The 11,935-nt window shown below is 39.8% G+C and overlaps 1 protein-coding gene across 1 annotated transcript in view; it reads right to left on the minus strand.

Moving 5' to 3' along the window:
* The window catches only part of HEATR1 (HEAT repeat containing 1), a 39,051-nt gene that overhangs the window by 225 nt on the left and 26,891 nt on the right, over positions 1-11,935 (minus strand). Inside the window, exons 29-43 of the mRNA XM_033008588.2 lie at positions 10,894-11,124; positions 10,098-10,224; positions 8,839-9,005; positions 8,139-8,185; positions 7,187-7,310; positions 6,233-6,373; positions 5,740-6,029; positions 4,816-4,966; positions 4,172-4,330; positions 3,291-3,425; positions 2,930-3,034; positions 2,668-2,836; positions 1,789-1,943; positions 1,245-1,403; positions 418-526 (exon numbers count right to left, since the gene is read on the minus strand). Coding sequence (XP_032864479.2) covers positions 418-526; positions 1,245-1,403; positions 1,789-1,943; positions 2,668-2,836; positions 2,930-3,034; positions 3,291-3,425; positions 4,172-4,330; positions 4,816-4,966; positions 5,740-6,029; positions 6,233-6,373; positions 7,187-7,310; positions 8,139-8,185; positions 8,839-9,005; positions 10,098-10,224; positions 10,894-11,124 — 2,269 coding nt within the window. The remainder of the gene's footprint in view (positions 1-417; positions 527-1,244; positions 1,404-1,788; positions 1,944-2,667; positions 2,837-2,929; positions 3,035-3,290; positions 3,426-4,171; positions 4,331-4,815; positions 4,967-5,739; positions 6,030-6,232; positions 6,374-7,186; positions 7,311-8,138; positions 8,186-8,838; positions 9,006-10,097; positions 10,225-10,893; positions 11,125-11,935) is intronic.

Raw genomic sequence — 11,935 nt, forward strand, 5'->3', positions numbered from 1 at the left:
AAAAAAAGAAATAAAGCAGGAATTAAGCAGAACAGTACTTACAAAGCTACCCTAGGAAGGCTTCATCACTCATCCCAGCTAGAACTGTCTTCAGAGACCAGGTAGGAAATACTCAAAAATATTTTTGCACCCAGGACTTAAGCAAATCATTTCTACTGGAACACTTATCTAAAATGTGCAAGTGGAGATACCCATACAGGATATAACACTGAAGAAAATACCAGAATTTAACTGACCTTTAGGAGTGTGTTGGATAAAATCCATGGCAGTTTGCATCCTGCATAGTTTAAGCTACTGTATACCAATTCATAAAATTTATAGCAATTATAGCAACCATCCTGTCTGAATCTTTGAAATAAGTGACCCTTAGTCATAGGCCAGTTGTCTGCCTTCATGTATTCCACTTTAGTACATTACCTTCCATGAGTTCAGCTAAGAATGGAATAGATTCTGGTAGCAGGACCAGGTAGTTCTCCTTCAGTTTTTGTGCAACTTCTACCAAAGCAAGCAGAGCAGCAAATCGGACCTAAACCAAAACAAGAATCTTTGTAAGGAAACAAACACTGCAGTAGAGTTTCCTGTTTTCTCCCTGTGCTCCACCCCCTTCCCTGCTTATTTCCATAGAAGTTTGTAAACTAGCTTTCCCTACTGAAGGGCAGTAGTCTTAAGCTAATTTAAATCTCAACATCCAAGTTAAGATAATGTCAAAGGAAAATCAGGTTGCAAGAAGCAGGTATTTTGCTGGAAGTTATTTGATGTAACAGCGTAACTTCCTCTTACAGTGTCACTCGGTTCCACTGTAGCAGAAGGACTTAGATCAGTACAGCGAAAAACCAGGTACTGCTGAATACATATAAGCTGTCATATAGGAGAGTCCTGACAAAACTCTATACAATAAACAGGTCTGAAGGTTGATAAATAACTGTCCTCCAGTTCGCCCTCTAAAGTGTCCTTCATATGCAAACAGGTTGGCTCTTTTGCCAACACCTACCAAATCTTTAAGCAACCCAAACCACACAGTATGGCAGACATCCACACATGGAATATCGACTGCTTACAGTAAGAGCAGAAGGCCATGTTGTATACATATCTCAGACTTGGGTGTAGCATAGTACTATATCGGTATTTTAATTTAGGCTAGTATTTTAGCAATGACTTGGCTAACCCGCTTCTGGTTTTTGGGGCACCGTTCCCATTTGCTAATGCAACAAAGAAAACCAGTTCAAATTATGATAGCTCCCAACCTTAGGAGAGGTGTGCCTCATTTTCAGCAGGATCTGGTAGTTCAGTGGTTTCCAAAGAGAATCATCTGCCATTGCCACTGAAAACTGAGCTATGCAGGGTATCAGGTGTGCTGTCATTCTTTCCTGGAACTTCTCATCTCCTCCAAGCGTATTTTCTAGCTGTGGAAATAAAAAGCTTGTAAAACAGATCCAGGCTCAGATAAACCCAGCCAAAAGCACATCCAGCTTTGGCTTTCAGGTACTCAGGAGTTACGTCCAGGAACATCAGTGGGAGTGCACTGCCCTGCAAGAGCTCAGTGACACGCAAGAACCATACAGAATGAAGACATTTAGAAAGAGGATAACAAAATTAGTAATTCAGAGCCTTAGGCAAAGCAGTTAATACTATCTGTAGCTCAAAGACAATTAATTCATTCCTTGCTTTTTGTTAAGGAAGAGGATGGCAGCCTGCTAGTTAAAAAAAAAATCAAATCTTTCTGCTGGGGGAAGAAAACAAACCAAACCAGCTATGACTTTTTTTGTGTGTGTGTGTGTTTCTCAATACCTGATCAACCAGAGGCATCATCAATGTTTCTGTTCTTTCCTTACTCAGGAACTTCTGGGTGTCAAACAGGAAAATCTTGTGCAGACAGTCTATGGTGAATTGCAACAGCAGACAGCTCTTTTCTGTGCTATTCTCAGAGTCAAAGAAAGCTTCATCTACATATCAATCAAGCAGAGAAAAAAAATATCAAAATGGAAAACACGGAACTTCCAAGAAACGTTGTTAGATTGTGAATATAGCTAAAGGTTGTACTACACAGCAATTATTTAGTCATTATTCAGAACTGTAAAGTAGACGCAATGTTATTTGGCTTTTAGCTAATGCCCTAGCGGTCCTCCAGCTGACTGAACAGCAGTGGCAATAAAAGAATAACCACAGGCTAAAGGAAAAGTGCTTGGCCATAGCTGTGGATATGGAGAATTTCTTCAGGCCACTACAAATGGGATGGGCAAGTAGTTCCCCATACAAAAAAATAATACCTATTTTTGCCAAGAAAGCAGAGGAGTCTGAATAAATCAGGTAGCATATGAGGTAAGTCAATGAATAAAAAAAGCAACACAAAACACGCAAACAGAAACAAATAACCCTTCTTTCTACACAATTTCATTCTCACAGAACTCACTGGGACTGACATGGAAAATATTCCTGTGGTCTCAACTTTGTACTAACAGCCTGGAGTCCACGGATAAAAAAATGTCCTTTTGTTCCATCAGAATAAAAAAGATACCTTATTTATGAGAGAAAGAAGAAAGATAAATGATAGATACGTGCTGTGAAGTAAATCCTGTAAGACTAAAGTTTGAGCAATTAAATGAACCTCTTTCAGCAATTGCAGTTAGCCTGTCAATGCCTCTCTGCAGCGAGTAACTGAAAACTTACCAGTTTTAGAAACGTTGACCTGGTTCAGTGTCTCAGCAAATGGCTTCACTAAATGACCTGCAAACAGGGTGAAGAGACCCTTGAGCTTGTCTGCAAGGCAATCTGCTATTCGGTGGAATGTCAGCAATCTGTCTTTCAGGGTAGACTCTGTTTTGGACCAATCAAAGAGCTGAAAGTGAAAGGCAGATTACATTTTTCCTATGTCTGTGCACTGGAAAACACAAATAGGCTAATGCAGATGAATTATATTTAAACTTCTTACCTTGAAGAAGAGGGGTCTGAAAGAAGCCTCAGAAAGTTTCATAACCATACTTATTAGACAATCAATAATGTAAGCCTCTGTTTTACCAACTTCCTCTAAATCATCCTAGAAGATACAGAAAACATAATTCCAAGTTTGAAATGTAAGAATTTGAACTTTCAAAACACATTTTAGTTTTGTCTGGTTCAGACTAAATACCTAACCATGATGTTTTCTACCCCAAGAACAATTCTGGAACAGAATATTTGATACCCAGAATTTCAGAGCACATATGAAATGGAAACTCCTAAAATTTTTTAAAACAGCTGACAGCATGTAGAGGTTGAGCTGCTGCTGCTGTTCACCCCCCTAAACAAGTCACCTGGGCATGCTCTGTTCGGAAGTCCAGGGCTTTCATGAAAAGCGCCGTCAGCTCAGACTGATGGAAGATCAGGTGCTCCTTCTCCATACCAACAATGTGCTCCTTCAAAATGTCCATGAGGGGACGCAGGCAGTTCTGCCAAAGCAAAAGCAAAGCAATACAAAGGCAACTGTGATAACTGAGAAACGTAACATGGGAACTTGATTTTTGCACTTTTTACTCATAATTTTTACATTTACCCATTAAAACACCGCTGATAAAATAAAAACTTTCCTGTATTTTTGGGGAGCTTAGGTTAGTAGGATTCCTGAAAGGAGTTTGGTCTCCTCTCTCCAATACTAGAGGATACCAGTTAAGTCTGAAAGGTTTGCACCTACAAGACGGGAACAAAGCACAGATGAAAATGATGACTCCACTCGTTCCCAGCAGATCATGAAGGCCAATCACCACCTTTATGAATGGGATGATCTTTCAGGCATCCATCGTTTGACGTGCTAAGGACACTACACTGGTGTGTGCATTTCTCCCAGGTCTGACTTTTCTGAATCACCATTGCCGTACAGAAGAAAACGGAATATAAAGATTGTGCTAGGTTTGGCTGGGATGGAGTTAATTTTCTTCACTGCAGCTTATATGGTGCTGTGTTTTATATCTGTCATCAAAACAACACTGATAACACACCAGTGTTTTAGCTATTGCTGAACAATGCTTGCACAGTGCTAAGACTTCCTTTGTTTTTCACTCTGCTGTCCCAGCGAGTAGGCGGGTGGCAGCTGAGAGGGGACACAGCCAGGACAGTTAAGCTGAATTCTGCACTGCTTTGTTTTTAATGATTTTTTTCATTTTAATTACAATGCAAAAGAATGGAAAAAAATCCTTACCTTCCGGGCATTTGCCATTTCACTGTAACACTTTGTAACTGCAGGCAAGAGTACTCGGGGAGCAAGCCTTGTAGCTAGGATAGTTTTCAGTGATGTTACGCGTAAGCTTATCTGGGAAGAAGGACCAAACTCGGCCACAATCTTTTCCAAGCGGACAACCTATCAGAGAATCCAGCAAAAGTTGGGCATACTTAAAACAAGTCAAGAACTTATTTTACAGTCATTGTCTGTTGCAGGTATCAAATGGGAATTTTTCCTGTTTTCACCACTTGGAGCGCCTTACATGAAGATGTCTGTGTACAGAGCTTCATTGTCTTCAGAAGACAAACACTGAAAATATGCACATGTCCGTGGCAGGGCGTCAGAATTACCCTCACTAGAGATCATGGATATTACAGAATGATCCTTCAGGATTCATCTCCTTCTCCAAAGGGGCAAACTACAACCTATCAGAGGGAGGAGTATGAGACACTGTTGTAGTCTTAGTTATCAGCATAAGGTGAGCAGAGGAGTAATACATTACGACTTTCCACCTAGCTGGCACACACTCCTACTTCAGGTTTTGGAGAGAAAAAAAGCAGCAGCTTCTAGAACTGGGCAGATCCCATCCCCATTTACCTACCTGTAGGAGTCAGATAGCTCACCTGCAGCAAGCAATCCAAAAGATAAGGACTAAGGAAGTGTGGTAACGTTTCTGCAACCTTCAGCAGAGCAGTGACAGCACTCAGCAAGTAAATCTCATTGGAGACCAGCTCCTTCTTATTTTTTAAAGTCTTCAACAGTGCTGGCATCAGCCTGTGAATAACCAAGCAGAAATAGAGAAAGGTGAAACCACTAACCATTTGAAGGCACATTTCCAATCACACAAATCCATCTGTTAAGCCTGCATGGACAATTTTCACATCAATTTTTACATGTGTATTTGAAAAAACTCAGTATTCCGGGCTCTTTTGCTGCATTTCATATTTTTTCAAAGGTTACGAAGGATATTAGGTTTAGAATCACATAATCATAGAATGGTTTGAGTCAGAAGGGATCTTTAAAGATCATCTAGTACAACGCCCCTGCCATTGGCAGGGACATCTTCACTAGATCAGGTTGCTTAGAGTCTTCAGTTTAAAGATTTAATGACAATTAGAAACATATTTGTAACGATCAACCAGTCTTAAAGCAACAAGTTAGATGCTTGAATTCTTGAACAGGGAGAATAATGCAGCATGACGGGCTTCCAACTTTACTGGTTCTCCTATTTTCAAATGCAATCTATTCTACCGTGAAAATGCAGAATATGGTCTGAATTTTCTAACGCCATAAAAATTGCCTCTCTGTTCCCACTAGATGCTTCATAAGGAACTCTACTGACTATAAAGCTTTTACAGTTTCCCCACTAACTTCTTAGTTCTGTGAGCAGGAAGCACCTTCAAGCACTACAAATACCTTTATTCTTAGCTACACAAAAACACACGCATGGGCAGACTGCCACTTGGCTTTCATCAGCATGCCTTCAGTAATGCATTTTAGTATAATTCCTGCTGCAGTTGGTTCTGTTCCAAAGAACCCAACAGTACCTTGGAAGCTGTGGTATTGCTTGGGCTTTCAGTGTACAGGTGACCTCAGCTATACAGAGCAAAGCACTTCCCATCACATTCTTTTCCTCCTTCTCTAAAGAAATGAGATCAATGGCAGTTTTCAGAACAGGTACAAATGGCCCTGGATTTTCTGTACCAAAACCTTTGCAGAGCAGCTTGAGGCTGAACAAAGCAGTCTGCCTGTTGATGGCTTGCTCCTCCTCTTCCTCCTTTCTTTTACACTGCACAATAGCAATGAGCTCAGGAACTAGCTCTAAGAGCTGCAGGATCTAAGAGGACAAGAGAACAAAGACAAGACATGCAATTAGAAACTCAGATCCTGCAAAGTATCTATGGGCACCTCACTACTCAACAGCTGTCTGCCAGACCTGGCACTGGTACTTGATGCATTTACATAGAGCAAACCGCTTCTACACCAATTTCTCTCTGAGTACTTCTGCTAAAGGAACCAAGTTGAACCACCTCGCCTCACCTGGTTCTTCTGCCACTTTGTGCGCTGCTGCACCTTATTGTTCAAAAGGTCCATTGCCTTACGTCTCACAGATGGGAGCTGATTAGTCATTAGTCCCCTAATTACAGGGATGAAGGTTTCTGTTGGCAGTAATGCATTGACCTGCAAGAAAACACAGACAAAATAATGCCAAAAATGCTCTTCCATGCACTGTGATCTAGTAGCCTCCAAATCCGAGTAAGAGAGGCACGTTCTCTTCAGCTTCCCACATTGGTTTCAGGATCAAAGAAGAGAGTACAGGCTAGCAATGCTGTATTGGAGGCAGAAGAACAACGAGGGTTCCAGTCGTAGTACCTGTGTATGCTCACTGGCTGCGAACTGGCCTTTATTCACTAGCTCTGAGACTTCTGGAGCAGTTCCTTTTGTCTGCATCGCTGAGCTGTCTCTCCTTACCCTAAAATACTTCTGGTAGTGCCCTGTGTGTCTACATCATGAAAACTGGAATATGCTTCACAGGCCAAAAAAGCCAAGCCGTGAAAAGACATGCTCCACAGCATGCAACAAGAGAGCTAGTCCAATTCCACAAACATACTTCTGATCAGAAAAAGATTAGAAGGACAAACATGAAGATTTTGTCTCAATTTAAATTCTACGTAGAAACATATAGTAGTTCCATTAGCATTAGTTAAATCATTAAAACATGAGGTAACGGTAAGAAATGCTGCCTAAAAACCCTTCTCTACTTCCACCTGGTAGAACACTAACTAGAGGATTTTTTTTTTTTTCTGGTTGCTCTAAGCTATTAGCTGTAGTTCTTCAAGTTGCTAGATGCGTTTAAACAATGATGTACCTGGTTGCAGACCATCCAATAAAGATTAGTATTAATCCAGCAAGAAATCTTACAAAGGTTATAATCATATTAATAAGCAAAAGCAGAAATGTCCCACTGCTAACATGAGGACTCAGGAGACATACTTTATCCAGCATATCATAGGACTTGTTAAGCAGAACCCTCCAAAATTTGGCCGTTGGCTTGTCCACGTTTCCTTCCACTGAAGACGCCACAGTGTTTATATAATGAAGAACTTCTTCTAATAGCCTAGATGGAAAGGAAGCATCTTTTAGTAACAAGGACACTAAAGAAGTCAAATGTATTACTGGAAGACACAAAATTTCCCAAAACAGCAATAAAAGAAAATGAAACACCCAATAGAGAGACCAGCAGTTCTCATCTACATATTAACAAAAAGCTATGGCAATAAGGGCAATCATGCACATTACAGAAGTCGACTGGGTGTCCCCAAATTAGCATCTACCTACAACAGTACTTCTACTCAAGAACTCTACTTAGACACCTGTATCTTCTTGCAGTGTTTTTAAAAATGAGCATTTAAGGAACACAGCATTTAAAGTAAAGCCGATGTCCTTTTTCACTTGGAAGAAACATAAAAGTTAAGTCTCTGCAAAAGAACCCCCCAATTTTGTGTCATTGGCTGTTACAGCCCAATGACTACAACTGATCTGTAATTACTGGTAATCTTCTTACACCAATATAGGGGCACCTGGGAATAATGATTTTTTTCCTACAAACGAAACAATATGGTTTGCTAAAAATCTGAAATTCTATTAGAGACTCCATCATCAATGGCATAGCGTTACTGGCCAAGTATGTAAGTAAGCATTATCAGAAATACAGATAAGTGGATATTGGGTAGAGCAATCTTTCAGAAATAAAAAGTCCACATCATATTAAAAAACAAACCAAACCCCAAATAACTTGTATATAATAAATACTGCTTGTTGCTGAGGACAACATTAAAAGTATCCTTGCGGAAAAAAGAGTATTTTAATGGGACTATGCTTAAAAAAAATATTCCCAGGTTGCCATAAAAGCTACAAATAGGAGTGGAGCATATTTAAAGCATACCTCTGTTCCAACTTCTGCAGCTCTTCTGTTTCTTCACATTCAACTACCTGGTTTAAGAGGGAAGAATGAAACCACTAAGTGTGAAACTTACTTTCCCTCATTAAATTAATATCCCAGTATACATCAATTTGTTTGTTCTGAATGAAATATCCACTAACGTGGTAATTAGGAATTATGCATTCCCCACAGTTGCTTTTAAGCCATCATTCTAGAGGAAAATCTGAGAATTCTAAGCAATGCAGTCACAGGAGCAACTACCTTTCATGGAGGTGGATGATGTTCAGTTGAAAAACTGGGAACTACTTCCAGCTAGAGCCACAGCCTAAAATTTGCAACATTTATTTTGTCTTTTCAGAGTTTATAGTATGAATCCCACACCAAACTTGGGAGTTATACAAACTGCGAGTAAAATCCCAGCCTCCATAAAGCCAGTGGGAATCCACTGGGACCAGAATTTCACTTCACCTATTCAATCACACAAACAGACTCTATCTGAAAAAGTCTTATAAAAAAAATAAACAACATTACTGAGAGGTTTCAAAACTGTGTCAATAAGGGTGCTAGCAAGATACACTGGATACCTTATTCTTTCATCCCTTCTGAATATAAAGCCATGCTAGAAAGCAAATTAAACCTCATCTATTACAGTATGGCACAACTACTTAATGTGACCAGTTTAAAAGCAATCTGCCATTATTACCTTTTTCACAAAACTCTGAGAGGACAAAAGCTGTGACATGAAGGAGACTGACAAGAATTTGAAATGCCGAAGTTGTTTGTCTGAGTGGGACTCCACATTAAAGAGTTGCCCATCCTGATTTTTCAGCTTTGTCTTGCATATTCTTGACTTTTTTGGCCCAGGATCATCTGTTGAAAACATTCACAAAACAAATTTGCACCCAAGAGAAAAATACATTTGATTTCTGTTTACAGAAACAAAGTAAAATTACAGTTGTATGCCTATCAAGGACAGTCACCCTGCAGTATCTAAAATCATGCTAAAGTTCCAAAAACATGCTCTGAAATACCACGGGAGATAAATTTTGCAATTCAACAGCCTGAAAAGTAGTAGTGCTATTTCACTGCCATTCCATCAAAAAAAAAAAAATTTTTTTCTTGGTACTAAAGCTATGGTACACTGGCTACAAGCGCAAGAGACTTGAGGCAGGACCACATATACTGTGCATCATATATTTGGAAAAACTGCTTTCAGTGTCATTACCTGGTCCTTTCTGGCTGAGAAAATTTATTCAAACAACAAACACGGCAAGTCCTAGCTTAAAGAGAAACAAGCAATCCTCACTCACCTTCCCCAATGCTCTTTGAAATAACAGACTGGAAAAGTATTAAAACATATTGTTTAATTATTACTCCGCTATAATGTAGAAGAAAGAAAGGAGACATTAAAAAACCCCCAGGAATGACTGGTAGTCACTGTGATCTTGTCTGCTATGAATAATAGCTTTTAATTTCAACTAAATGATTTACTGTACCTTTTAAGTGAGGACCACTGTTCGATTCTAAGTGGTCAAATTAATCTATAGTTAATGGATTAAAGAATTAATCTTATATCTTAGCCATTTTATAAGAAAAAAATAATTACAGTCATTCTGTATCCATTAAGTTTTCTGTCTACAGGAGTAACAGAATCATAGAATAGTTTGGGTTGGAAGAGACCTTTAAAGGCCATCTAGTCCCACCGCCCTGCAATGAGCAGAGACATCCTCAACGAGTTCAGGTCGCTCAGAGCCCCGTCCAGCCTCACCTTGAATGTTTCCAGGGAGGGGGCATCTACCACCTCTCTGGGCAACCTGCTCCAGTGCTTTGCCAACCTCATCTTAAAAAAATGTCTTCCTTATATCTAGTCTGAATCTACCCTCTTGCAGTTTAAAGCCGTTACTCCTTGTCCCTTGTAATAGGAAGGTTTACATGTATTTGCTGGCTCTGTTTTGGGGTTACCTTCTTTGTTCTCTGGCAGCTCTGTCAAGTACTGAATTATTTTCATCATGCTCTGGAACTGAGAATGTACATTAAATTCGCAACAGATGGAAATCCAAAATTCCGTGTCTGCTTCCAGAACAGCATCCTGTTTATAGTTTAGAAAAAAAAAAAAAAAATTCAAGGAGTAAAAAAAATTACTGATAGTGATAAAGAAACTCAAAACCTCCTCAGAGAGTTTGTGAAAATACCGTAGTGAGCTCGATACTGCCAGGATTAACACCAAGGGTAGTAGCAGTGAGCTCCTGGAGAGAACATAGCTCCAGAGGGAATAGAAAGAGACTAAACTGCTACAGCAAAGACTACCTTCTCACCAATGTCCCTCTAATAATTCTTTTAGTCCTCCCCATAAACTGTGCTTTCACCCAATCCGAGGGCCTGCCTGTACAAAAACATAATCGTTTTTTTATCTTGGTCTGTACAGGAAGACCAGTATCATGTTTCACAAACACAGTTAAAGAAAAAACCCACAACTTTAAAAATACTGAAGCGCTTAATTAGATTACCAGCTCTTCAGGTCAAGGATCGCTGTTACAAAATGAACTGATTTATTGTTCAGGCTCCAGGACAAAACATCATTCTATCTGCAGTACAAGTCATAGTCAGCATCACCCTCAGGTTCTGCTATACGCACACGCTCAGAGCTCACTGCTTATCTTTGCATAATGTCGGGGCTTGCCCCTTCCTGAAGGCAAGACCAGAAAGAGAAAGGGGGAGATCAGCCTCTTGAGGAAAAAGTTGACCTCACCAGTCTAACCTTGTCTGTGCTTGATGCCGCAGTCACAGTTTTGGTCACGTACTGCTCGAACAGCAGCACCAGGAGAGCCCAGAGGAACTTGTCTCCCCCCACCGTAGTGATCAGCTGGGCCAGGATCGGCAGGCGCCGGTGCTCCGGCACATGGGGCAGGGCATCCACAAACACACGGATGATCTTGATCACGACCTCCTCCACGCTTCCCGAGGACTCTGACAAATCACTGTCTTCAGCCTATGTACAACAGGGACAACAGTTCACACTGATTATCGCAGATGGGTACAAGTTTTCTTGTAAACTCGGAAAATGAGAGAAAGCACTACGTGCCTGATAACAGCATTGCCAAAAGCATAATCTCAAGGAAAATTTAAGTGCTCCAAATTAAACAGTTTTCTTTCTTTTCTTTCTTTTCTTATTTTATTTGAGGCATCTTCCTTAAACACTGAAAATGAACTGTGTGAAGAAAGAAAAGAAACAAAAGAACGAAAAGTTACTTGGCATCGGCTGAAACAAGCAGGATGTTTTCAAGGGAAAGCAATGCCACATCCTTCTGAAAACTTTGCCTGTAAGCCTGATAGTTAGGGTCAGTTGGGGTCTTGGATTCGAGGGCCTAGTAACAATAATACAAAGTAGGATACACGATCTCAGGTAAGTAACGTTAGGCTCTCCTCACACGTAATAATTGTGTGTGCCATAAATAATTTGTCACAGGAACTTGTGATGGCTGCTGTGAAAGGTTTTAAATAAAAAATAAGTTAAAAAAAAAAAGAGACAGCAACTGGATTTCTCTAACAGAGATATGCAAGAGAATGCAAAATGTGTATACATACCATTAAAAAAAGACACTGGGAAATCACCAGCCCATTGTTAGAAGAACTTTTTTTTTTCCTGATTAATTTTTAGTTAAGAAATGTATATGGCCTTTTTTTCATGTTTAAATCTGTGAATGACTCTAGAATTAAGATTTATTAGGTGCAAGTGAAATCTAACTCAAGAAAAAATGTCCCCTTTGGAAAACAATGATGTGTTTTTGTTTTGCTTTATA

The sequence above is a fragment of the Tyto alba genome, unplaced genomic scaffold, assembly GCF_018691265.1.
Source record: "Tyto alba isolate M040663 unplaced genomic scaffold, T.alba_DEE_v4.0 Super-Scaffold_22, whole genome shotgun sequence".
Taxonomy (NCBI): Eukaryota; Metazoa; Chordata; class Aves; order Strigiformes; family Tytonidae; genus Tyto; species Tyto alba.